General features: G+C 49.7%; 1 protein-coding gene across 2 annotated transcripts in view; it reads left to right on the top strand.

Annotated features, from left to right (window-relative positions):
- Positions 1-27,054, top strand: part of LOC106751512 (LIM/homeobox protein Lhx9) — an 85,598-nt gene that overhangs the window by 33,309 nt on the left and 25,235 nt on the right. The window contains exons 2-3 of one of the 2 annotated variants that reach the window (XM_014632415.1): positions 11,584-12,140; positions 15,611-15,819. In XM_014632415.1, coding sequence (XP_014487901.1) covers positions 11,763-12,140; positions 15,611-15,819 — 587 coding nt within the window. In that variant the 5' untranslated portion in view covers positions 11,584-11,762. Of the gene's footprint in view, positions 1-11,583; positions 12,141-15,610; positions 15,820-27,054 lie in introns of those variants that run through there. The other variant, XM_014632422.1, reaches the window with a different exon arrangement.

The following is a 27,054-nucleotide window of genomic DNA, read 5'->3' as shown; positions in this document are numbered from 1 at the left end:
ACGTTGGCACAAGTGTACAATATCTGATGGGGATTACTTTGAAGGAGACAAAATAGATATTCATGAATAAATAAATAATTTTTGAAAAAACACAAAATTCGCGATACTTTTTGAACAGACCTCGTATATATATATTAAGTGCCACGTATACTTTCCTCTGTCTACCACTTTTCTCCACGTTTACGCGAGAAAAGAACTATAGTTCGGTTCGAGTGATTCCGAGAATACCGGCGTACCGTAATAGTTGCAGAAAATAGAAACATATGCGGGATTAGGTGGTGGCATGCTGCTGGAAAGTAACAATTTGGACTAACTACGAGAAAGGGAAAGCGAACAACACGTGGCGCGTTAGAAACGCATGGAGGCGGTACGCGGGTTTTACGAGGGTCGCGTCGGATTTTCGTTTCAGGAAGAAAAGAGAAAATGGGAAGAGGAGAAAACATGAGAGAGAGAGAGAGAGAGAGGGAAAGAGAAAAGAGGCCATCGTGGCAGGGCCAGCGTTATTGGGAAAACAGAGGAACGACCGTCGAGAGACGGGTAATATCTGTCAAACACATATTTTTTCAGATTTATCACGCCTTCGTTTCGCCAACGTTCAATTTAATCCTCCCGTCCGCCCACGTTGACGAGGGAAGGAGGATTCGCGCTGTGTCCGCGATGTTCCTCTCGCGCGTGCGTATCGTTAAGGAACACCATCTAAATTTCTTGGGGTGAAATCTCGCTGAAAAATTCACTCGAAGTGATAATGAGAATTCCGCCACTTGGAATTACAAGGGTGCATTTTTATCTCAAACCTGGAGTGGATTTTTCATTCTTAATCCATATGAGTGTTACCAATGATACTCGAGAGGACAATCGATTTGAAGATCATGGACGTTTTATCCGTCTCCTTCCCCGCAGGGAAGACCTCTCATCTTTCTTTAGTTCTTACTTATTTCCCGCGTATCTAACTCAAACGAGAGAATGCACGAACCCTCGAAGTAGCTTCATAAATTCTCGGACCTGTCGGTGAAGCGGGCGAACTCGCGAAAATTCGAAGGAACTGCGAGAGGGTGGCCGTAACAAGTTTTTCGTAACGAATTTTCTATTCTCGCGAACGAAACGGTGCCGGTGTTGCTTTATCAGACGATAGAAAAGGAATCGGGGAAGGAGGGCGAAGGTAGGGCGAGAAGGAAGGAGGATGAGAATAGGAGACACAGGGTGTGCGCCGCGTGGCTCGTTGTATCCTGGGCGTGCGTCACCCCCGCGCGCGAATACTGTTTCAATCGCCGCAATTTCATACGCGGCTACGTTTACGCGGCGAGTTTGCGGGATGCCTCGAGCTATAAATTCACCCTCGGTGGATTCCACGAGGAGGCAGAAGATCGCGTCTTGGGACGCGCAAGGGTCGCCTGTCCCGCGCACGGCGCAATCGATTAGGTCACTCAATTCAGTTCGATTTCTTTCGAATATCGCGACGAGAAAGAGAGAGAAAGAGACAGAGCGGTCCGTCGTGCTTAGTCATTGATAATAATCACCGTTGCGTCGTAATGGCGATATAACGAGGAGGCTCGATGAAAAAGGAAACGATTCTAATTATAATTTTCCACTGTCGCGCGTTATTCCGGGATCCGTTCGCTCAGTGCCGTCTCGTCTCCCTCCTGGTCCCGTCTCGTCTTATCTCCCCGCGGCCGCCCCGAATTAATAAATTCGAAATTACAACCGCGCGAAACTGCCGGAATGAACGTCGCCCGGGCTAAGAAACGAGCCTGCCTCTCGCGATTCGCAATATGGTGCTCGTATTTNGGGGGGGGGGGGAGCGTTGTAAGGGGCGCAGGGAGCGCAGGGATCGCGCGACAAGCGCAGGGGGGAAGTGCCGCCGGGGCGACATCGCGGCAGTGCTGCAAATTTCATCCAATTACGCACTAAAATGCGCCAGCAGCCAATAACCGAATCATAATCCCTTAGTTTTACACGAAAGCGCGGGTCGGCCGACGCGAAAGGGAGAGAAAGAGAGAGAGGCAGAGAGAGTGAGAGAACGGTGAGACAAGGGGTTGCTGGAACAGTGGTGGTTCGGTGCGAGCGGCCGGGGTAGGAGGGGGCCGATGGCTTGCTCGCCGAAGCGGGGCAACTTTACTACGCAAATTAAGGCGAAGTGGCAGTCAGTAATTTTATGTGCCCATCTCAGCTACTGATATTGAATTTCCTTAGTCGCTTAATCCAAATCTTCGAGCGTGAGCGGAGGTGAAGCGGAGAGCGAAGCGATGCTATGGTGCGGCGGCACCCTTGCTACTAGCAGTAGCTGGTGGCGGCGATCTCGCGAAATTGAAATCATTACTTTACGGGCGGAATCGGGCGGAGTGGATGTACCGGGTGGATCCCCGACGGGATTTTCCAAAACACCCACGCTCGTGCAAATTGTCCCGCGTTTTATTTTTTCTCCCTTTTTTTGCACTTCTCCACTCTCTCTCTCTCTCTCTCTCTTGCTCCGCAACGGACAAGCGCGAGCCTTCGAAGCTCGGACGTAGATCCGAGATTGGATTGGACGGATTTTTGGGAGATTCTCAACTGACTATTATAAAGTTTTCCCCGATGGGATGGAAATACGCACCGCTGTCGGCGAGATGTAATCGTCTCTCCTGACTTTAATCCGAATCCCTCTCTGCATGCGCAAGAGGCAAAGAGAGAGAGAGAGAGAGAGACTCGCATAACGCTAATAAATTAGCATTTACAGTTCGCGAAACTCTCGGCCTCTCGTGCGATAGCGGCCGCTTGTACGTACGCGAGGACGAAAATTACGACGGCGCGCTGCACGGCCGAGAGAGCAGCATCCTGCTGGCCGAGAGCGCGCGCATCCCGATACACTCGTTTCCGAGGGAATTAATAAGCCACAGAGAGAGAGAGAGAGAGAGAGAGAGCGGTGTCCTCCTCGAGCGACGTCTCGCGGGTCGATCGACCGATCGATCGGCGGGGCGCGCGATACACGCACGCGGAATGAAAAAAGAGCATCCGGACGAATTGATCTAGCGGGGTTCGATTCGGGCGCACAATACCGCAACTCGCATTCAATTGCGCCAAACAGCTTTCTTCGGCCCCGGCAATCTCCTCTTCGACACAATAAATTTATGGTTCCATTCAGGGCTCGCGCATATACAGACACATACACGCGAAGGTACAGACACATTTTCGCGTACATACACATGTACACGTGCGAGCGAGCGCGCACGCATTACAATAAGACCGCGGCCTGTTTAATAGAATAATTAAGGGCCCTCGTACGGCAGCTGATGCCCAACGGGCGCGCGCGCGCGCGCTCGTGCGTGTGTAGATGCGTGAGAATATAACGTATGCCCGCGTTCGGCCGGCTGGCATTGTTGATTCGTAGGGTGCGCATTTTATACAACGGGGTCAGGAGGGAATTAATGCATTCATCCGAATTCGAAATGGAATTAATGCGCTCATCAGAAACGCCCCGCGCGGGAGAAAGAGAGCGGGGCGGCTGCGTTTGTCTCCCAATTTGTATCGCGATGCCCTCTTTCTGATCGTCGCGAATCTGAACCGTATCGAGGGTCATTTCCGTGAGCGCGATACGTGTCTGAAGATATTCGACGGTGCGTCTCTATGGTAATCTCTTTACTGAAAGGAGGATTTGGTAACGATTACTAAAATTTGGTTAAACAGTTTTTACAACGAAATTGTTCGGTTACTGCAAGCAAATCATCACATAGTATATGACGCATTACACTACGGTACAGTATGTGCTGTAATAAATGATTTGGTTGTAGTGACCGAACAATTTAATTAAAACTATTTAACCAAATCTTGGCAATCGTTACTAGATACTTTTTTTAGTATAAATTTTTCGTAGAGATATTTCTCTCACTGGAAACGAGTGAGATTTCACTCGAGGCAATAACGAAAATATCGCCACTTGGAACCACACGGGTAAATGTTGAACTCAAACCATGGAATGGATTCTTAATGCACGCACGAGTGAACGTTGTAGTCAATTAGAATAAATTTGTTGCAATGTCAATGGAGTACAACTCACTCTTCAGTTTCGAGTGAAATTATTCACTCGACTCGATTCAGAGTGGAAAAACTTCCATGGTACGAGGTGGTGAAATCACTCGAATTCGAGTGACTCGGCTGTCACTCTGCTTTGCAAGTGGAATTTCACTGAAAGAAATTTAACAAGTATGCGCTTCGAGTCGGATTATCACGAGTCTAAATAAAGCGATGGAAAAATGGCATTTTTGGGCATACGGGGTCTAACTTTGGTGTACACCACCACCACCAGCACGCGTGTCGTCGACGATACGCGAGTTGGTGTATGAAGTGGCGATAAATAATTGCGGCGTACGAGCGCAATATTGCCGTGTCGTCGGTAGAAATAATTATCGCGGCGCAACACGTGGCCGCAGATTATCGAAAAATCGGACTGCTTAATTGGGCGAAGCGCGCGCGCGCGCGCTCTTTCTCTCTCCTCCCTCCTTCTCTCTCGCTCGCGCGCTCGCTCATACGAGCGCTGTTAATTCCCCGTGCGCGAATAAAACGGAAACGACGATTAGCGGTATTTGCCGTGCGATCTCAGATCAAATCGAACGAGACTATCATAAGTCGCCGAGGCAACCTCGTGTAATCTCGCAAACCGCGACTATCATCTCACGTTTAAGATCCACCTGATCGCGCGCGCGCGGTATACAATGTAGGAAGTATGATTTAACGTGAATTCTCCCGCATCGTTCCGACCGACGGATTCATACTCGCGCGGGAGCGGAAGGGTTGCCGGGAAGGGCGGCCGCGAAGCGATGTGAGAGAGCACGGGGGAGGGGGTAGGCGAAGCAGACACGTTTTACAGCGGCATTTCGAATGGCGCTGCAAAATCGCCGTGCAATTTTCTTTCCGCGGGAGAATCCGCCCGCGCTCTCTCTCGCGTACAACGTTCTCAGCCTGGCCACGTGATTGGTCGTAAACGCCAAAAATATGCGCCGATTGGCCGGCCGGCCGGCTAGCTTTTATGGTAGCGCACGGTATGCCGGTCGGGTTTTATGGTTAATTTTTGCAATTTTGTAATTGCCTCGTGGCCCTGCGGACGGACGAGCGAACGGGCGCTTTTCCCTCCTTCTCATTCTCCTCTTCCTCCTCTCGTCTTGTCCGTCCCGCTGCGTTCTCCAGGACACTCTTCTCTCTCTCTCTCTCCTTTTCTTACTTTCGCTCGTTCGTTTAGATAACGCGAAAGCTCGACGTCCCGTTGATCCGCAACAACGATTCGCCGATCACAGGCCGAAAGTGTCGACGCGAAAAAGTGCTTTAAACTCGCACTTGCGAACCATTGACTCGCTCGGACGACGACGCGTCTCAGTATACTCGAGAAATGAGAGAGATCGAGTAAGAGATAATGTCGGGGGATATCGAAGCGAGGAATCGCGATACTCGGGATAGGAGTACCGTAAGTGTCGTTAAGCGATCCCGCACGAGTGCGTTATAGAGGCGTCGTCGTCGTCGTCGTCGCCCCGCGGAGAGCGGAGAGATAACCGCAAATAACTGTTTCCATCGGAATTCTGCGGTCTACACCTTGCCACCCGGCGCGATATCAGCGCCTTGAAGCGCCGTATTTAAAGCGTATTACCGGCGAGGCCGTGCCTCGAGTGGGTCATCGATCCTCCTGAGCGAACAACTTTTCGCTCGCCGATCGCGCCGATAAGCCGCGACCGCGCGATGTGAGCGAGCGAGCGTTTTGACGCGAAACTCCCGGGGCGTTGAGTGAGAGATCCCTCCGGGACGGATTTATTTTACATCGGCGTAGTTCGGTCCGGCGTGAAGAAGACGGTATTGTCCGAGCGTGAAAAGCTTGTGAGAGAAACGGCACCCTGCTGCAGTCGTCACCCCGGAACGTAGTAGGTAGAGAGAAACAGAGAAAAGGCGAGAGGGGATGAGAGAGAGGGACGTGTAGGTAGGTGGGCGACCGATGGCGGCTGTACACACCTTCCTTCCGTCCTTCCTTTCCCAGGAAGTGTAGTCAAGTGAACCCGCCGCCGCCGCCACCGCCGGAAACTCCGCTAATGACTAAACTTGCTAATTTCGGCCAATTAGGCTTCCACCGCTTCCACCACACCCGCCTCCCCTTCTGACGTTTCCTGATCTCCTCCCGCTCGCCCGACCGGCTTGTCTAATGCGCGCCGCACTTACCTTGACCGATAGACGCTAATTTTATTGCGCACTGCGGCTCGCATGCTCCCCGTAGTAGTTGTTGCCGGCTCCTAGGGGGGGGGGGTGCACATCAAGTACAACCCCCGGGGACGACGGGGTGGCGTTATTCCTGTAGTCGAGTTTCAGTAATGACCCGTAAAACTTACGTACGTTCGTCGACGACCGACAATGCGCGCCAGTATCGTATGTGTCTGAGAGAACAATTTAATCTGCGGCAGGCCCGATGACGAGACGAATTCCGCGAGGAGGGGGAGAACGAGCGATCGGCGGGGACAACGAAAGTGCATGCGAGCCGTTAAACGCAAAGTTTAAAATTGTTATTCGCGCCGGTACGGAATAGGAAGGCGTGTATATCGGGCGATACCGGGGCCTCGACCCTCGACGGCCCCCCATAAATAATCCGACGTTGGCAGCTTGTTACTTCGCGCCACGCGAATCTCCGACCGACCAACGAGAGAGCCCCGGTGTCTTTCGACTCTGGTCGACTGATGATGATACCGCGATTGTCTGTCACTTACTCCCTTTTCGCGAGACCGGGGATCACCGGATGATAAACACCACGCGCATATTTCGTGTGTGGACGATTCCATCTCATTACGGCAACTTTTTCGCACCGTCCGCGAGGGCCCCGTAAATCCGAGACCGTAAAAATGGAGGATTTATCAGTCCCATGAATCTCTTTATTTAAGAACGTAAAAAGTAATGAAGCCGGGGGATCCTTTAGAGAGCTAAGAAACCGATTCTCCAGATGGGTAAAGTAGGAGCGAGGAACAACTTTGCGCACGAATTGAGCGCTGCGGATTTCGAAATTTCGACGAGCGAGAGTATAGTGCCGGTCGGTCGCGTCAAACGGACACGGACGGGCCGATACACATGGAAGAAAGCCGCTTTCTTCCTTCGTCTGGATTCCTCGGTAATTGCGTGCCGTCGTGGGTCCCTCGTTGTTTCCTCTCCTCCGTCCGTCTGTTCCCCGAAGAGGAGAACTCTCTCGCGTTCGTCGTTCGCTCGCGCGCGCACGCCTTTTCATTTGTGCGCCCTCCTAGCATACACTTATAATAGGTGGGCCGTGCGTGGCAAACAGGGAAGAGGCCGCCGCGACGCGCCTAATCACTATAATCGTCCCCGCCAATAATTAGATTATTTTCAGTGTCTTCCACTCGGGCTGTCCCCCTCTCTCTTTCGCCCGCTCGCTCGCTCGCTCCGTGATTACCGGTCCTGAACTTATCATTACATTCCCCGCATCGATTCTCCGGCTCGCCAGGGGCTCGCCCTCCGGGGAATGACCACGGTTTTTCTTCGTTTTCCTTTTTTCTCCCNTTTTCCTTTTTTCCCCCCCCCCCCCCTTTCTTGATCGTGACAATAATCCGAGACATTTGATATTCTCGAAAACAGGCGGGCATCACCGGGACATTTTGCGCGCCGCGTGCAGAGCGCTGTGAGCTCCGCGAAATTTATCGTTGTGTAAAATAGAAGCGCGAGGAGAGGAGAACGAAACGGGGGAATTTATTTCATTTCTCGGAGAATAAGACGTCCAAGACACGAGAGCCGAGCGGACCTTTATTTGAGGGGAGTCACGGCTCAACTAATTAAACGAATTAGCAGTTGTAAATATTCGCGATGAATTCCCGGGAATTCCGGACGCAAACTTCTCTCGACATTCTCCCGCGATGGCGAAGTGATCATCTTTGGGCTGTCCGCCTTTCTCTCTTTCGCTCTCAGTCCCTCTTTCTCTTCCCGCGTGGCTCTCAGGAACGCGTTTCGATACTCGGTGGGCGCGAGGGTGTCCATTATGCCGCTTGAAGGTTTATTACGAGATACAAATACCCTATTTTATTGTCGCCGACCGGGCAGCAGCGCAGGAGAAGCCTCCTCGAGGCTGCCCGCTCGTCTGCCTTCCGCGTAGCGCGTTATTGCCGAAGAACCGGAAAACCCAGCGAGTCTCAGTTATCATTACCGGAGGTCTCTTTGAGACCTTGCTCTTGGCGCAGCCTCGTATTTTTTATTAGCAATAATCGGACTCGCACTTTGCGGCGTTACCGCGCCGGCGGCAAACGCGCGCCGACTATCGCGGAGAAGATAACGCGCTAATAAGCGGAATCGTTACGGCGTATCTCTCCCGAGATTTCCGTTTTTTGTGAAGGAAGAATCTCGCGATGTGAACGCAACCGAAACGCTTTATCCCTGTTCTTTGGGGTTGCTCCGCGATCGATCACCAACGGAGTGTGTGTGTCTGTCTGCAGTTGGCACTCCGACTTTACAATTCGATAGTTCTGATTAGAGTTTCAGCTTCTCTTTGTAGAATACACGAGTAGGTACTGTTACATTTATAAAAAGAGTTTCAGCGATTAACACCGTTAAAATCGCACTTTGGAAAGGAGATGCTAACTTTACGCCGAGCATCAAGATCGGATAGTTCTGAAGAACTCATTTGATTCCTTTTAACCGAGTTTCTGATAAAAGAGAGTTGTTTTTCAAAGTGGTGATTTAAGAGTTCCCGAGGCCTGACGATTTTTACTTATCAGGAATTTTCCAGTATTTATCGGGGAGAATTAAATGAGCACTTGAGAACTGTTAAGACCTGAAGTTAAATTTTCACAATGTTTTACTTTTTCTCCAAAACAAATGAAATGTAGTCAATTTAATACAAAATTGTTTACTGTGTAGAAACTATCAAATTGTAACGTCGGACTCTGCTACACGCTATCTCTCTCTCTCGTTTTGACCGATGAGGTCGAGGGGACACGGCACAGCCGCGGTATCTCGATTCCCAAGTACCGTTCGATCCTCGCCTTACAGAACGTTATCCCTCATTTCGGGATTGAGTTCCCGAAGCCGTCGAGGTGCGCCTATGCGCTTCTCGCACCCGCTCGTAAAGACGCGCGCTCGCGGAGCGAGTTAACGTCTCGCAATGAAACCATAGCGGCCGATATTAATTTCGCGGGGGGCCACACGGGTTATCCCCCGCGCCCAACCCGTTTTATTGGTCCTTAAGACAACGCCCAACGATTTCATAATACCGTCGATCCCAATGAAACAGCAGTTTCCGACGATGCGATCGCAGCTAAGCAGGCAGAGGGGGGCCAAGGGGAGGACTTTTACGACCCGGCAATTCGCGAAAGAGTTCGTCAGCCCAAGAAATATTTAAATTCAATCCGGATGCGGGCGCTGTAAACCGCGACGAATCGAGGGAGATTCTCCTCGATAACGGAGAGAGGGTTGAACGGCGTCCCCTTTTCTCATCCTTTTCCTCCTCCCCCACTACTACTTCCTTCTCTTCTGCTTCTTTATCGCCGTCCCGCTTTCCGACTACGTTTCTCTTCGGCCGCAATTATTCCCGTATTGATTCGACGCATTTCGCGCAATACAATATTCACGCCGAAAACCATTCTGCGCATCGTCCTGTATTTAATATCTTACGTTGCGTCCCGTCTGAAATCGATTTTAAACTCGCGTCGCCCGTTTATATTCAATCACGCTTGAAATAATATTTCGAGACCGGCCTTGAAGCGGAGACGGAAAGCGAGCCGTCGCAACAGGGTTGGTCGTATCCATCGGAATGTAACATTCCTCCCCCGCTGGCCGGGGGTCTCCGCCATTAATCCTTAGGCTGACTTTCTTTCCGCTCGCTGTCGTATAGAACGGGGCGTCCTCGTTATCGACGCTTATCGCTAATAAGATCGCTGGACCGCTCGTTATCGTCGTCGTCGCACTCGCCCTGTCCTCATTTTCGTACGATTGCGATCGTTAATTATCCCTATCGCAGCCGATCGCCCTCCTCTTCCTCCTCCTCCCTCCCTCCTCCGTCTTCCCCCACTCACGCGTCTCCGTCGTTCTCCTCGTCATTATCATTCCGGTAATTACCGGTGTATTCCCTCGTTATCATCTTGTTATCGTTCGGCTATCGCGCTTCCGCGAGGAGCCGACGCAGCGTCTCCAGAGAGGTCGGGCCCCGTAAACGCGTGGGAGCACGCCGATAACAAACGCGACAGGGAGCATCGGCCCACGCGGCTCAAACCGATCGATACTCGACCGCGATTTCAACGGTATCGATTCCGGAGCGGAGATCCGTCGCGCGTATTCTCGATTTTTCCTTTCCGCGCCGATGACTCTGGGCGCTCACTCGTGCTCGTCGTCATCACCGATCGACGTCGATCGGTCGCGGCGACACGCACACGCGTGAGCCAAGAAGAGACCGACAGAACGCAGAAACGCGGGCCGTAAGGGCATTAATGCGTCGGAGATTTATGTGGTAACGGCGAGGATGAAATTCCATCGCGGTAGGTGCTCGTATAAGTGGCACGCTGCTCTCGCCGGCGGAGGCGCGAGAGTTATGGTTGCCCATACTGATATCCACTATAAACTCCCCCGTCGGCCCGCGCGTCCTCCTACACTCTCTACCCCGGCATACTTAATTAAATACGTATTAAGAGGCTGAGTGTGTTCCGATGTACCGATGTGCGCCCTGCATCGTGGAATAATGTATGCCTCAGCGCGCGCACGCTAATTACTTTCTCCCACCGAGGAGGTCGCGTCGACATTTTTTACTTTCCCCGCGCACGCTATGCGCACACGCGCAAATCGCACATTCGTCGAAATGCGCGAGGCTCGAGCGTAACGAGAAAATTCTTTGGTATTACGTTTTGTCATCGTATCGAGAGAGGGAGAGACTAATTTACCATCGATCATCGCTCTAATTACGCGTTCGTTATTCATTATTCATTATGTGCGCGCACATAACGGGCCCGGTCAGTCTATAGAGGAGAGGAAACCACGGAGGGTCGTCGTCGGGTCTTTCCCGTTACCGTATTCGCCCTTAAAGCCCCGCCGAAGAAAGGGCGCTCGTTACGTCCCGTGGGACAAAAAGACAGAAGTTCCGAATGGAACGTTCAGATCGGCACCCGCTGAGCTGTACCGGGAAAGACGATTATTGTTAATTAAGGTGGGCGTGCTGCGCGCACAGGTCACACTTGGCGCTTTCACGGTCCTTTTCGACAAGGGGCAGGTCAGGGCGTTTCACGAATTCTAATGTATCCTCCTTGACGGAGCTCACTTGCCCCCTCCGGCATTTGCATTCGACTACTTTTCTACTACCGTGTCTGTCGTAAGCAACCACCACGTGTCGCGCGGGCTTATCGGGGTTATGCTGGCGATAAAGTACTCGACTTCTTTACGACCCGGCTCGAGCAATGCGCGATATCGCTCGGGAAGGAAAACATCCGGATAATGTTGCTCCGTGGGTACTAATTGCGACGAGAAACATTTCTAAGCTTTGTTTGAGTTATCGTCGGGTGGGTTATTATCGAGCGTTCGGCCGATTGCGTTCCCCGCGAGCGTTCGTCGGAAGCGACGACTCGGAGAATGCGACTGAAAGGCAGCCTCTTCTTGTTGCAGATCTCCGTCAGCAGCAGCAGAAAGCGCAAAGTTGCCGGCAACACCGGCTCCAGGAATATCAGAAAGAACTAGCGCAACGCAAGGGCGCTCCTCAACCTATTTCGCGTCCGCAAGCTGACGGTGGGCTCCCCGAGCCCACCCTCTCACTCAGCAAACTGGCGAGCGCGCTAACCGCTGGCATGAACCCCCACCATCCAGGCCACTCCGCAGGCTACCCCCACCACCCCTCGCTCTCGAGCAGTCCGCATCACAGCGGGCCCGGCGGGCCGCATCACGCGTATGGGACCGGCGGCGGCGGTGGCGGCGGCGGTGGCGGCACCACGACTACCCCCGATCTACCCAGCCCCCATTCGCCCCCGCACGCTGCCGGTGCCGGCGATCCCGCCACCCCCTATGCCTCCTTGCAAACTGGACAAGGCATGGGCAGCAACGGGCATCATCACGGTGGAGGAGGCATGATGCAGGATCATACACATCACCCTGGACACCCCCACCCACACATGCCGGGGCATCCGGCGTATCAGTCGGTGAATCACAACAACAACTGTACGATCAAGGTGAGTGGAGATATATATTCGCGTCCCCGCTTTAAAAGAAACGTCTCGAGATTTACTTTCAGTTACGAGCGATCCGAAACTCGGTTTCTCGCACGCGATCGAATGAAGCAGTATATAGGAAAGATATACAGGTGGTTCCAACGACGCGGCCTCTCGGAGAGGGTCTCGGGCCCCTAGCGCGTTCGTCACAAAGGGCCCAGAAACGCCATAACGTGGGGTCACAGGCTGCAATTCAGCGGGCATTATCCGTCCACCGACCCTCACTTACCTCGCCATTGACAAACGTAACAATATAGGCATTTATGATGGAGAAATATAATTGAATAGGGGCGGAGGGGCCCGGCGCGGTTCCCTCTCTTGCATCCTTTTACCCGAACCTTTACCCAGCCCCCCCTCTGCCTCCCTCCCATCGCATGACGTTCTCCTTCTCTCCTCTCTCTCTCTCTCTCTGCTCGAACTGCTTGCTTCCCCAGATCGTTTCGTTCCTTCTAATGGCCCTCTTCTGTTGACCGTCAGCGGACTCTTCTTCTTCTTCCATTCGTCCAAGAATAGCGGCCATCGAAAAAATCCTCGATTCCTGAAACCTCGCATTCTCTGGGACTTGCGCTTTCAAAGCGTTGGTCGCTCTCGGCTCTTGGGCCCGTTCGATTATTATCCTCCGGCATTGTACCATCATCATCGCGCATCTCTTCTATCTTTCTCGGATGATTAGATGCTTCGATTCTCCGCCTTAAATCATCGAATATTCGGTCCCATGAACCACGTATCGTCGGACGCTCTCCCGCATCCTCGAACCTCCGGATTTTCTGTCCTTTCGTCGTTCTTTCTTATGCTCTCTCTTAGTCCCGTCCTCTTCATCTCACGCCAGCTCTTTCTCTCTCACTCTCTTGTTACCCTTCCCCTTCTTACCGGGCCTTCTCTTTTCATTATTCCGTCTCCGTCACTACCTCTCTTCCTCGTACTTGCGCCTCTCTCCCCCTTCCTTCCTCTCTCTCTCTCTCGTCGCCTTCTTTGCCTTTCTCGCACTCGCGAGGAACCTTCTTCTCTTTTCTGTATCCCTCCGTCATTTTGGACACTCTGTGTTTCCGTTCGCTCGCGGCTTTGTGGCCCAGAGTCCTTTTTTAACTCGCAATCCTCCAACTCTCGGTCCCTCCATCTTCTCTACTCCTTTTTCCCCCCCAGTATATCTCTTTTTAATCCCTCTTTTTATTCTTTTCTCTTCTTTGTTGCAGTAGCTTCTCCTTTCTCAATTTTCCTCCTCGTACTTTCTCACATTTCATCCTTTCCATCGCTGCGTGTGTACCGCGAACGCTAGAATTTTCGAATAATATCTCCGAAAATTCACTCCGACTTTCGCTTTACACAACAACATTGTACGACTCCGTCGTACTTAGGGAACTTGTCCCAGAATATACACCCCTCCCTCGCACCTCTCCTCGCTCTTCGTCTCTTTCCCATTCTCTTTTTCTCTCGACCGATGCTATGGAAAGACCCTCGCGTCCCTTCCTCTTCCCCCAGCCGTTGGCTCTCTCTCTCTCTACCACACGAGCAGTGGGTCCACCGTTCACCTCCCCTCCCGACCGACTCGGGGCCCCCCTTCCTTCACCGCGCGGATCCCTCTTTCCATCCTGCTCTCGCGTCCTCTTTCAGCGTCGGTTAGGTCCTTTCTAGGCCTGCTTTTTTATCCCCCACCTACCCTCCCCACCCGAGCCACAAGGTACCTGAACCCGCAGGCCCGCGAGGCATTCGGGGGGCCCGCAGCACCAGCCAGTTGGGTCTCGACCGCGCTCCGTTTCGCTCAGTTCGTTCGCTCGCACGTTCGCCTCCTCTCCTCGCGCTCGCGCTCCATGACTGTACCGCGCGGGGAAACGCGCGTCGTCGAAATCGGAAGCGAGTCCAGCGACGGCGCTCGTTGTACGTTGTACTGTAAAGCATCGTTTACACCGACCGTCGTGTCCCCATGGTCCCACGCGGAGACGCGCAAATTCGAGGAGAACCTGATCCTTGAAATCCCGCGAGTCGCGGTGGGGGAAAGTGAGTGTACCCACAACGGGAACTTGTCGTTCGAGGCCGAGTGATATCATTGGCCGAGTGAATCCGAGATTGTGTTTTCGACGTTCCTCCTTCTCTTTTTCTATCGTTTTGTGAAGAAGGACACGCTCACACGTATATACACAAAGTGTAAGTGCGCCATGGAGGTACATACGCACCACTACAGCACGATTACGTCGCGGATGAATCAGATTAAGTGCTTCCCCGACATCAAGACGGAAATCAAAGTAAGCGTACTCCGCGACATTTTTGCCGGCGACGCGTGCCCCTCGGAGTCGTGTACGTACACGGCACGCACATTCGTCGACGCGGCAATTAACGCGCTCGCTCGCATTCTATCCCCGACGCGTAAGTCGTGCGTTGTTGCTGTGCGTAGCGTACCGTGTCGCATAGCTACACGCGCGCACATTACCGCCCGAATGTGATGCTACATCGCGAGATTATCTGGCATCGATGGATAGCGGATAAGCGTGTACAAATACGTCTTGATCGCGCGTGAGCTCGCCGCGCCGGAGGAAAAAGGAGGAAAGCGATTGAAACGCGAAGACTCGCGGAGTAGCTTGCGTTTCGTTTCCTTCCTCTTGATTCGATCTTCGTTCTTTCATCCTCAATTAAATCCGGTGTTAGAAACCGGCCGATGAGAGACGCGGGCAAACGAACAAAAACGCGCCTGTTTTCATCGAGGAGGACCCAAAAGTGAGCGTTCCTTTTTCTTCGCGAGTGCTCGTTCAATTACGCGCGCGCACATACACACACACTCGTTTTCCGCTGCCGGAAAAAAAACGGCGACGCAAACAATATATTCAAATAGAGCGATAGCTTTCTGAAGGTTCTTGTCGCCGCATCGCGTCGAATTTTGGCCCGGGTAGCGCGAGACAAGGGAATCGAGACTGAGCGCGCTCATTCACGGCGATTTAACGGCAAATCGGGACTTCGGCGTTAATTCGGTATTGGGCAACATTGTACGAGGTGAAATTAGCGAGTAACTTGTGAATCCGGCGAGCGAAGAGTTACGTTCGCCTACGTGCGTTTGCATAATCACGAGTGAGCATTCATAATAAGCCTGCTGCGCACGCGCACTTAAGGCGCCGTGATGATTTAGCGGCCGTTAATGACTTTCTATTTCGCATTAATTACCGCGATGCTTGAATTTCTATTTATAACGCGGCTGGAAACGATTTCTAAAAGCGTGTCGCAATTCGCTCTCCCCCACAAACTCCATGCGCGCGGTCTGTTAAAGTAGTCCTTATCGTGTCGGTTATCACAAAATTGCATTCTTATTTTGCGAATAATTTTAACTCGCCTAGCGAAAGTCGCGGATCGACCGGTCGGAAAATCGCTCGCTCTCTTTGCGAATTCGAACGTCGGGCGGGGACCGTCAGACGACTGACCGAGCGAAATCAAATTTTCCGTTCCAGCAAGAGGGAGTTCCAAGCGCGTCAACGGGTATTCAGCAATGCGCCGGCTGCGGCGGACAAATAGTGGAAAGATGGCTGTTGCTGGCGATGGATCGGTACTGGCACAATGGCTGCCTCAAGTGCTCGTATTGCGGCACGGCATTGGCAGAAATCGGCCAGTCCTGTTACACCAGAAGTGGCATGATCCTCTGCAAAAGCGACTACAGACGGTGAGTCGAGCACTAATCTACATATGTTATACTTCGTAATCGGACGCGAGTCCTCGAAGAAGGTGAAACTAATTAACCGGGAGAGAAAGCGTTTTTGCGAACGAAGAGAAGGCCGATATGAATAATCTCTCGACCTTTTCACGGAAAGAAAGGGGGACGAAGACACGCCGTCATACGAGTTCAGTCGACGAAACATACGTGTACGCGATCTTTCTTTCCCGGCGTATCGTCCGCTTATCGCCGCCGAAGAGTTAATGATAGCGATAGCCGCTCGTGAATAAGCTGAAAATTATCGCTTCCATTAAATTAGGTACGTCGTCGTGCGGCGCGCCACCACGTCGCATTCATTCGTCGGGTATATCCCGGGCGCACGCGCGGAAAACTGCGCCACGCGGAATCGCGCCGTCTAATTTCTTCAAACTAATAACAACGCCCATCGCGCTTCGTTATTAATAATAAATACTGTTATTGTGCGGCCATTACGGCTAATTTATTGTGGTACTTGGCGCGCGCGCACGTTCGTTCGTTCATTCGTTTATACCGTGCCGGGATTCCTGGCAGCCAATATCGTGTAATCAACATTCCTCTCGTGCAAAATAGTCGCGGATTAGGAAGTCGCCGTTTTATCGTCATATCTCGCGGTCATATATGCCTTCTTTCTCTCTCTCTCTCTCTCCTTTTCTTCAATTCCTCAGCCGATCACGCCGTTCGGAAACAATGTTCCTGTACGACGCGATCGAGGTGCCCGTTGAAGAGCACGCATCGCGGGATCGCATTCGTATCTCGCGCTTTAAACAACCAGAGAACTAATCTCCTTAGGAAGCGAGAATGTAGGAATATATATAGAGAGAGAGGGAGAGAGGATGTGGGAATATGGGGAATAATGAGAGAAGAACGTCTCGGGGACGGTTGAGAGTGAAAGAACGCGCGAAAACGCGGTTACGAAAGCAGACGAATACGGAGGGTTGGCGATGTCGTAGGCTCCGTCGGGAGGGGGGGAGGGGGAGAGAATAATTACGGCACGTTTATATTTAGCGACCGAGATCTTATCTCAGGAAATTTACATTTCGCCCATTTACATTTCGCTCGTCCGATTGAATATTCTCCGTGCATAAGAGTATATCGTTACACCGATAATGAGCGGGCTGGAAATTTATCTCGATACGATTACCGCATTACACTCGGCGCAACGCGTGCGTCTGTGTATGCGCTTACGTATGCGTGCACGCTCACGCACATCCTTGGCTCCGATCGCTCATCGACGACGAGAGCGAACGATTCGAAACTACGAGATCGCCGCGCGCGCGCGCACGATGAATATGCACCTAATCGGCGTGGCCGTTCCAAATTTAGAGGGATTCGAGGTCAGAGCGCAATTTAATGAGAAACAGACGCTGAACTTAGTTAGTCCCACCGAAATAGATCGGCACAACCTGGCCCGGCCGCGCACGTACCGGAGGTAATGGAACTGTCAGTCCTTTTTTTACCCCGCCAACCGGTTATATCCGCGCGCGCGCGCGAACGAGCGAGCGAAGGAACGAGCGAACGCATAGAATGACATTTCTTGCATTTCACGCTGCAGTTAAACGCGCTGCGCCAGTTGCGTTTTTACGTTTCGTAATAATGCGGCGGCGGGTGTCTCTAAAATATGGTTGCGCAACGCGGGGGGAGGGAGGGGGGACGTAGTTCCGTGTGATTGTTCGCATGTCGATTAGGGCAGACCAACGTTATCGGTATACTTGAAATTCGTTGGTCGGTCCTTCCTTATCGCGCGATTGCTATTACTCGCCCGTAGCGCACGTACGTCCTAATCTGTTGGCATAGTCGAGCGATTTGGTCCGGCCTAGTATCAATATTTGACTACGAGGCGCCTCCGTCCTCGGGACAGATCTAGCGTCGTCGTCGTCATCGTCTATCTCCCGATGGCCTGCTTTCTTCCTTCCTTCCTTCGAAAAATCAGACTCGAGTAAACTACGAGGGGGGAAAGAGAGAGATGGGGAGGAAGATTCACTTATTATGCGCTCTACGGAATATCCCCACAAGCGCATAAAGGTTAATGTGTAATAGAAATCGTGTTTGGATGGTATAGATTAAAGCGAGCGTAGATATGCTGGCAAAAGGAAAGAGGGGGAGGAGTAAAGTTAATGATAAAGGAAAGGGTATAGTAGAAGAGAAATAAGGTAGGAAGGATAGGCGTGTAAAAGGAAAGGAGTAAATTGTGTCCAATGCAATATTGAGTGGAAAATAATTTGGGGNGGGGGGGGGGGGAGGGGAAGGATAAGTAATTAGTTATGAGGTTGTGAAGAAAAAACGTAGTGGGAAAAATGAAATAGAAATAATGAGAAAGATATAAAGAGGTTACATTATTTATGTATTAGATTTAGTTTAGTTAAACAAGCATGAGATGTGGATGAGCGTGGTTAAGAAAAAATTGAAAACCAGCCGTAAAGATGAATCTAAAAGACAAGACTGTCGTGCGCGTTGAAAAGAAACACACGGATCACCGGTCTTCGTCGAGAGATGCGTTTAATGACTCGAGGATAATGAGGTTAAAGAGGAGACAAAGAACGGTCGATGTATCCTTCCGCGTTTGTCGCGTGGCCTCCGAGGGCGAAGAATTAGCGGGCAAATACGCGAACGGTCGTCGTGTTTCAGGCTGCGCGCCTGTGGTGTGTCGAGCTCTCGCTTATGATCCCCACTTGAGGCAACGGCACGCGCTTACGCGGACGCGCATTCGGTGCATCATATCACTCTAAGCGCTTTATACCCCGCGCTGCGGAGCTTTACAATCAAACTACCGTCGGAATTGAAACCAACCCGGTTGTGTCTCGCAACACCATCGGTGTCTCCCCGCGCGAGCGGAGGCGGCCACTTCCTCCCGTCGTCGAAAAGAGAACGACGGATGTATATCCGCACGGGCCGAGAGAGAGTGGATAGACAGATGGATGGAGAGGATAGCGCGCGCGGTGCGACTCGGAAAGATAGCGGGGTGAGGCGAGAGAGAGGGAGAAGGGATGGCGGTTCGTTTCTTTTGGATTCAAGGAATGTTTCAATCAGTTTGATTGAAGGGCTGAGCCACGGCAAGAGGGTAAACTCGATTTACAGCCGTGTAGGAGGGAGGGATGGCGCGGTGGACCAGGACGAAACGGAAGGAGAAAGAGCGAGCGAGCGAGAGAGAGGGGGAGAGAGCGCGTAGTCGGGGGTGGATGGTGGGTGCCACAATCACCGAGATGCGTCCAATCACCCCCAGCCCCCAACGCCATCGGGTTTCGGGCGTACGGACGACGAGGGCTGAAGGGATCGAGGAAAAGGGGAATGACAGAGAGAGCGGCCAATCATCGCTCGGCTTTCCGCTGGAGCGACGTCGTCGTGATGCTGGTTTGTCCTAGATGTGCAATCAGACGGCTTCCAGTCCTCTCTAGCTTGCTCCGTTGGCTCCTTCTCCCTCTATCTTTCTGGCCGAATACCAAATTCCAGCAATTTGGTAGGTAGGTACTTTGTTGAATCAACATGATTGGGCTTGACGGAGCCCGACGACGCGCCATGCCGCGCAGCGCCGCGACGACGAGCGACGAACCGACGACGACGACATCGATGAAGGAGAGCCAGCTCTCCTTCTCTCTCTCTCTCTCTCTCCCCTCGAGTCTTTGCGACTCTTTTTCGAAACGAGCGAAACGCCTCGTCGATGATCGAGCGGGATCGTCGTCCGCTTTTGATTTTGATTGAATCGGAGCCAAACTCGAGCGGAGCCAACAACGATAACGCCAATGTGCTCGCTGGTGTAACCGTCGGAGCACAGCTGGTTGATAACGGAAGGATGGGAAGCAAGAGATAGAGATAGCGGGAAAGGGGGAGGGAGAAAGAGACGACGACGTAAGAAAGAAAACACGCGAGCGAGCCAGCGAGAGTGATAAAACGTGTATTTCACCGGCATCGATAATAACGACAATGCGACGTTATAGAGGGGCGAAATTAATAGCAGCGGTAACAGTAGTAACGTTGATAACAGTTGAGAGAGAGAAGAGCCTCTCTCGATCGCGTGGGCGTGAAAGAGAACGCGACGTATTTTCCGCGCTCGATTCAGCCCGCATCGCGGGCATCGAGGGAAGGAAGGCACGTACGTACGTACGTACGGTAGAGAAACGGTAGGTCGCCGGAGGTGCTGAGGGAAACGAAGAGAGGGAGCGTAGAAGCNGGTGGGTGGGTGGGGTGGATGGGTGGTGGCGCGGCAGCAGCGGCGATAAGGGGTTCATTAGAGGCAGTTTATTACTGCCTTTGAAGTCTCTCGCGTGTTGCCGTTAAGTCGCTCGATATCTCGTAATATCTCGCTCTAATCTCGCGAGGAGAAGTTAATTGCTACCTTCACCCCCGCCACCTTCTCTCTCACCTCCGACCGACCTACGCGCGCCCCTACCGCGCGCGCTAGTCGTCGTCCACCCTTCCCCTCACCGACAGCTCCCTCGCACATGTCGCCTTTACAATTAGACGCTTAATTCGGGCCACCGCCGGGCTGAAATTTTCACCACCCCCTGTCTGCCAGCCACCACCGCCTCGCCCGCGGCTGCCACCCGCTTCGACCGCGGCCTCGAGTCGGGAATTTCCCGCCCTTGGTCAGCAGCCGCCACGGTGCCGCCGCCCCTCGAACTTCGTAATTTCTGAGTTCGACGAACGCGCACGCGAGCGAATAAACGAGCGAGTGTCCAAAAATTCTTATTACTCCCCCCCCTCCCCTCGCTCATGTGCCGCGGCAGGCTGGAAGAAACGGCGGAGTTAATGATTTAAGACGCGGAAATCTCCGACGCGGCTTCGGAAACACGAGAAGCTGCGCGAGAGACCCATTACTTCTTAATGGGCGTTGCGAAATTATGGATATCTTCGATCTCTGACTTTAACTCCCCGTAGCCGCGCAGTCCGAACGACCCTATCGATTTTTTTTTCACCGCGTGCCACGACGGCTTTCCTCCGGGAAACTTTGAATTCGTGCTCTCGGGGATAAATTTGAAATTTTGCACACATATATCGCGCGTGTAACACGCGTGTTTCCGAAAGTCCTCGGCGCCGGAGATCGCAATGTCGCCGTCGGTTCGAGTCGGAATCGCGTGTCGAAGAAAGTGTACACACGTATGTGCGTGCGCGCGCGTATAGCCGTACGGCAGCGACTTGTAATTATTGTAATTTTCGCCAGTAGAAAAGTTTACCACGGCGACAGGAACAGTTTTCATGGCCGAGTCGCGCGCTAACGAGCGGACGGCCAGATTGCTGACCGAAAGAAGGAGGCGAGTGTCGCGACGACGATTATCGGAGTAATACGCGGGGTCCCTGGCCGGCTCGTTGTAACTTACTCGAGACCGTGGTGGTGGTAGTAGTCGTCGCCGTCGTTGCGATAACGCGCCACCATCTAATTGAACACGGCGGTCTCCGTTATAAAAACTCGAGCCGTCGAGCGACGACGGTTCGCTTATTTACCCCTCCGGCCGGGTATTATCAATATGCGCGCACGAGCAATGAAACATTTACAAAGTAATCGCGTATAATAAGCGAGAATAATTAAAGAACCCGGCGCGAAAGCGCTCTCTTTCCCTCCCTCACGGTGCGTTCCATTTTCCCAGAAAATATACGCCGACGTTATTAATTATGAGGATTATTTTGCGTTAAGATCGTATGAAATCGAGGGTGCTCGAGCGAGCGATTTAATCGAGGCATAATTCGGTCATTAAATCAATACCGTTCGTTACAACCCTCCCCCGACAAGATTACGCGAGCGGGAGAGAAGGGGGGGGGGGGCGAATGGCCGCGGCAAATAGAGAGGAATTAATCCGTTCAACTTGACAGCGATTTCACGGGGGAAATTAAGAGAATACCGCAGAAGGTGGTTACGCTGCTGCTGGCGGCGGCAGCGGCGGCGGCGCGTACGCGATGGTAGAGGCTGATTCACGAAATGTTTGCGCGATCTCGCGATATTCGCGTTTGACTCGGCATCAAGCCGAGTAATGATATTTGAACAGGTTCCCGTGTGATCCAACGATGTTGCCCGGATCGAAGTAGTGGACGGACAAACGGAGGAGGACCACGGATCGCATCGGCTCTCGCGGCTTCCTTCCGGCTTGTCCGTTCGCCACTGTTCGCGGGACGGTGTGTCGATCGATCAATTTATTAATCGACCGAATTCGACGGAAAGTCGGAGAACGCGTGATAAAACGTGGCGGTTGCTTCGCTTGCAAATGTGAATTCGATAGCGAGGCGAAAATCGAGAAGCCGAGCGAGAGAGAAAAGAGTAAGTGGCACCGAAATTTTCGCGACAGGTTCGACCTCGAATTCGTAATCACCGATGAATTCGTAATGGGGAGAAAGCGTACGCGCGCGAGACAATATACCGTAACGCCGCGAATATAATTGTAAATGAAGTTTGGCTGCTTTGAATAAAGACTTCAACTCTTCGACAATGACAATAGAAAGGAGGTGAAAGTAACAACGGTTACGAGAGAGCACGTCGCGTTCGTGTAAATTACATATATATATATATATATATATGCACACACACACACACACACACACACACACACACACACACACACACACACACACACATATACACACATACGTGACACGTGCGTCGCGTCCCCGCAGGATAGGATACGCGCGGCGAGACACGTAACACGCGTTCTCCGCATCGCCGCCATGGAAAAAAATGGACCGTTTAATTCAACAAACCTCTACAGCTTGCCGAACAAAATTGTGTGATATTAATCTGTTCCTAAATGTCGAACCTTATCGGCTGCTTGTCGTTGATTTTATATAGCTTTAAGATTTAATTACTAGAACGTAGAACGTAGAAAACGTTCGTACATTACATACACTGGAAAAAAGTTCGGTAACAATTACAAAGATTTGATTAAATAGTTTCAACCAAATTATTTGGTTACTGCGGTCGAATCATTTAATACCACACGGAAAAAGTTATTTTGCTAGCACAGAAAATAGTTGCTATAGGAACGGTTAAAAGATTTGTTAAGAGTATTCATTGATATTTGCTGGATATCTAGATAGCAAAATAATTTGATTATGCCAATTGAATTTTATCACCGTCACAACAATGATTTTACTAGAATAGTAACATTTTTTCCGTATAACAAATCTTTCTGTTATTCTCATAGTAACTAACAATTTGCCAGTAAAATTATTTTTTTTCATGCATATATTGTACTGTAGTACCATTTATTATGTAAAGGAAAAAATATTTTGGTCCTTGTATTATGGTTCTCTTTCAATATATCCGCTATTAGATGACGAATTTTAGCAATTATTTATGAAATTATTTGCTTATTTTAGTAGCTCGCCGTTACGCAATAACGTTACTATGCCAATATATAATGGTTGGCATTTATTACAATGCATTTTCACTTGCAAGCATTTCGAAGCGTTTTAAAAATATATTTTAGCTTTTATTACATATGCTTCCTCATTCTTCTTAAACTTGGACGTATTATCATACGAATATATGTATACTTGAATAATTTGTTTGTTATTTTATTCATTTTATTCTGCTGCATATTTCAAGTTATATACAGTTAAACAATGACAATGGCATTTTGCTAATGTGGTCCCGTAAGAATGCTAATAATACGATAATATGACCTCCTTTTCAAAGTCTTCTTATCAAAGTAGTTGTTTGACAAGTTGATTCTAATCTATAATTTATTGCTGCACTACTGTCTGCACTACGCTACTGTCCTTCTGGCAGATTGTATCTTCTAACATAAAAATACAAAATATCTATGTTAATTATTCACGGTTATATTCATTGTTATTTCTTACAAAAATTTATTTTAAATACATACATAATTTTGTAATAAAACATTCTGTTATTTTAACAAAGTTTAAAAGAAACCAATTTTTTAAAATCTATTTTATTTGCGAGCCACATTATATCACCCCTGTTTCTTTTCAACTCATTATGCAGTGTCGCCATATTTATATAAATAACGTCCTAAGTAATAAATATTTCATGTCTTTCGGTCTAGAATCGATCGAACAACACTGACAAATATAATCTTCCAGTTATCAATTTAAAATATTCATTGTTAACAAAGTTATTGTACAACAGTGCAAGTAGGCTAAAGGACATAATACTACCTTTTCCTCTACCATATACTATATATCTATATATAGTATTAAATGGTTTGATCGCGGTAACTAAGCAATTTAAATAAAACTATCTAACCAAATCTTAGTAATTATTACCTTCTTTTCTTCAGTGCAGATTTGTTGTTCAGTTAGCGTACAAATTTTTCAAAGACGGCGAATTTTATATTCTTTCGTGCGCGGGAAATTTATTCCGCGCCTCCGCGTATCTTTGCGCGCGCGATTTCGCGCTCGCTTCAGCGATAACTCGGTGGACTTGATTACAACGGGGAAATTGCATTATCCGTGCATCAGTCGTACGTACAAATGAAGATGTGGGGGGGGGGGGGGCCTATGTCGTTCGTAATTAAATACAACAAGCTAAGTGCGGGGTGCGCGTGTGAGCATGAGCAAACGCGCGGGCGGATGATTCGCTCTCGGAATCCGGCGGACCGAGCGGCGCTTTGGTCTCCTTTGAGGCAACATTTTATGCGTCGTGAGCGGAAAAGGAGCACGGTGGTCTGTCACATTTATCATTGCCGAGATATCAGGTGGCATTTATGCCGGGCGGCGCGCGTTGACAAGCCGCCTTTGAGGGTTAATAATAGCCATCGCGCGGTTAAACGCGTTTTTAATATTACAGCAATCAGTCCGCGAGAATAAGAGAGCAATTAAACTCTTTGCATCGAACACGAAAACCACTCGAAAATTTGGGCTTTCAAATAGCCCGAACGTTCTTCACCGCTAATTCTTAACCCTCGAATAACAAGATTGGGTCGGATCCGACCGGGAACCACATTCTAGTGCTTCCGCGCACGCGCTTATATTTCAAGTATTTTAGATATTTTGCGATATATTTTATTAATTTTTAAATATTTTCTAATTTGTGAGGAAAGCGCCTGATCGAAAAAATTTGTTGAAAAACTACAAAACATTTCTGCCGACCGATGTTCCGATCCAGCTTGTTATGGCGTGCAACTGCACGAACCTTGTTAATCTGGCCTAATTTATCTATTTCGTTCTTTATTTTATGTTATTTCTTTTATTAAAAGTTTATGTGTTAAGCAAAACAGGTTAATTGCTTGCGCGCGGAACGGAAGTTTCCCCTCTCCCTTCCCGCCTCTCGTTATTTTCACGAGGCCATCCGGTAACTCGGGCGGATTTATTTTCGGAATACGAATTACTTCCTCTCCGCACGGATCGGCCGTCCGACAAATCGAGCATCTCGTGGAAAAGGACCTAATCGCCAAAGTAAAGCCCGCATTACGCGCGCTCGCCGGTAGGTAGGTTTATCTGCGATCGAAATACACGCAGAGGAGGGCGAGCGGCGCGGCGAGCCTTTTCCACCCGCTGAATAATAAATGACGCGCGATCGTCGTGCCTCGAAACGTATTTGTCCTGACGTCGCCCTGGTGTCCTTTGACAAAACCGCTCGATAATGTCGATACTCATATTCCGCGCGTAACTAATCCCCAGCGAAGCGTTCGTGGAATCAACGTTTCGCCGGAGGGAAACGCGCGAAACGAAGAGCGAAGGAAACTCGCAAAAAAAAAAACCAAGCTACCGAGTACGCATCGTGGTTATATACGATCGCACGTAATATAATAAAGTTCGGAATCGTGAATGCGATAAATTTGTTGCGCGATCGATATGTTGCGTAAGAAATGATGAATCACTCGTACGTAAGATTCATCAAGATGTTTCCAATTGTGAACGAAATTTCGCCAGTGAGAATGAAAGGCGCAAAGTGTAAGTTTCATTCGTCCAATGCGATTCGACGGAAATATCGGGCGATCTGTGTCAAACCAAGGCAAGAATCTTTCTCGCGTATTCTTGAGGTAATTGGTCCGTAAAATGCCGAATTTTCAATGACGATATTAAAGAGCCTCTACATACGAGGTGTGTTCATAAAATAACGGGAATTTTTAAATTTCGCGGGTTTGGGGAGTCCGATCGTCAAAATTTTTTTTTATTATGTTGGTATACATGCCCCTGAAGTATGATAAAATTTTCAGCTGTATTCATTGTTTACTTTGTCTGTGGCAGCCGCTAAGGTTAGACGTGTTTTTATGAGCTCGGCGATTTTCGTTTGTTAAAAGAAATGGATCAAAGAATTTGTATCAAATTTGGCGTAAAAAATGAAATAAAGTGTAACAAAGTTTGTGAAATTTTAACAAAGGCCTATGGTGAGTCTGCTATGAGTAAAACAAGAGTTTACGAGTGGTATAAGCGTTTCCAAGATGGCCGTGAAGACGTTGAAAATGACGAACGCCCCGGACGGCACAGCACATCAACAACCGATGAAAACGTGGAAAAAGTGAAAGAAATGGTTATGAACGATCGCCGAATCACAATCAGAGAAGTCGCTGATAATAATGATGTTGGCATATCGATTGGCTCATGCCATGAAATTTTTTCGAATGTTTTGGGTATGAAACGCGTGGCAGCGTAATGCACCTGCTCACACTTCATTGCTTGTTCGTGAATTTTTGGCCAAAAACAATACTGTAACGATGCCCCAGCCTCCATATTCGCCAGACATGGCTCCGTATGACTTTTTCCTATTTCCAAAAATAAAGAGAACCTTAAAGGGCCGTCGTTTTACAAGCATAGATGACATTAAAAGCGCATTGCTGAAAGAGCTAAAGGCTATCCCAAAGATCGAGTTTAAGAAGTGTTTCGAGGATTGAAAGAAGCGCAGGCACAAGTGCATAATATCTAATGGGGACTATTTTGAAAGCGACAATATTAATATAGACGAATAAATAAATATTTTTTTCAAAAAACGAAAATTCCCGTTATTTTCTGAACACAACTCGTATGTTCATTTGCGGGAAAAAAGATTTCCTTATAACTTTATTTAACTGTTATGTAGTAATAATTTTAATTTTGAATGAAATTCAGACAAATATATATATATAATATTACAAATGCGGAGACATTTATTTGTCATTTTTCTTATTATTGCTTTATTTAGACGTCAATTGAGCTAATAGAGGTGCACATATAATAGAATGTGATATATGAATATTTAAATATGTATATATGTGTACACATATATATCGTGGATATTTCCATCAATATTTAGCTAAAATTGAAAAAGATTCTTAAGAA

The sequence above is a fragment of the Dinoponera quadriceps genome, unplaced genomic scaffold, assembly GCF_001313825.1.
Source record: "Dinoponera quadriceps isolate SergipeBrazil2010 unplaced genomic scaffold, ASM131382v1 scaffold46, whole genome shotgun sequence".
Taxonomy (NCBI): domain Eukaryota; kingdom Metazoa; phylum Arthropoda; class Insecta; order Hymenoptera; family Formicidae; genus Dinoponera; species Dinoponera quadriceps.
This window is presented reverse-complemented; position numbering and strand designations above follow the sequence as displayed.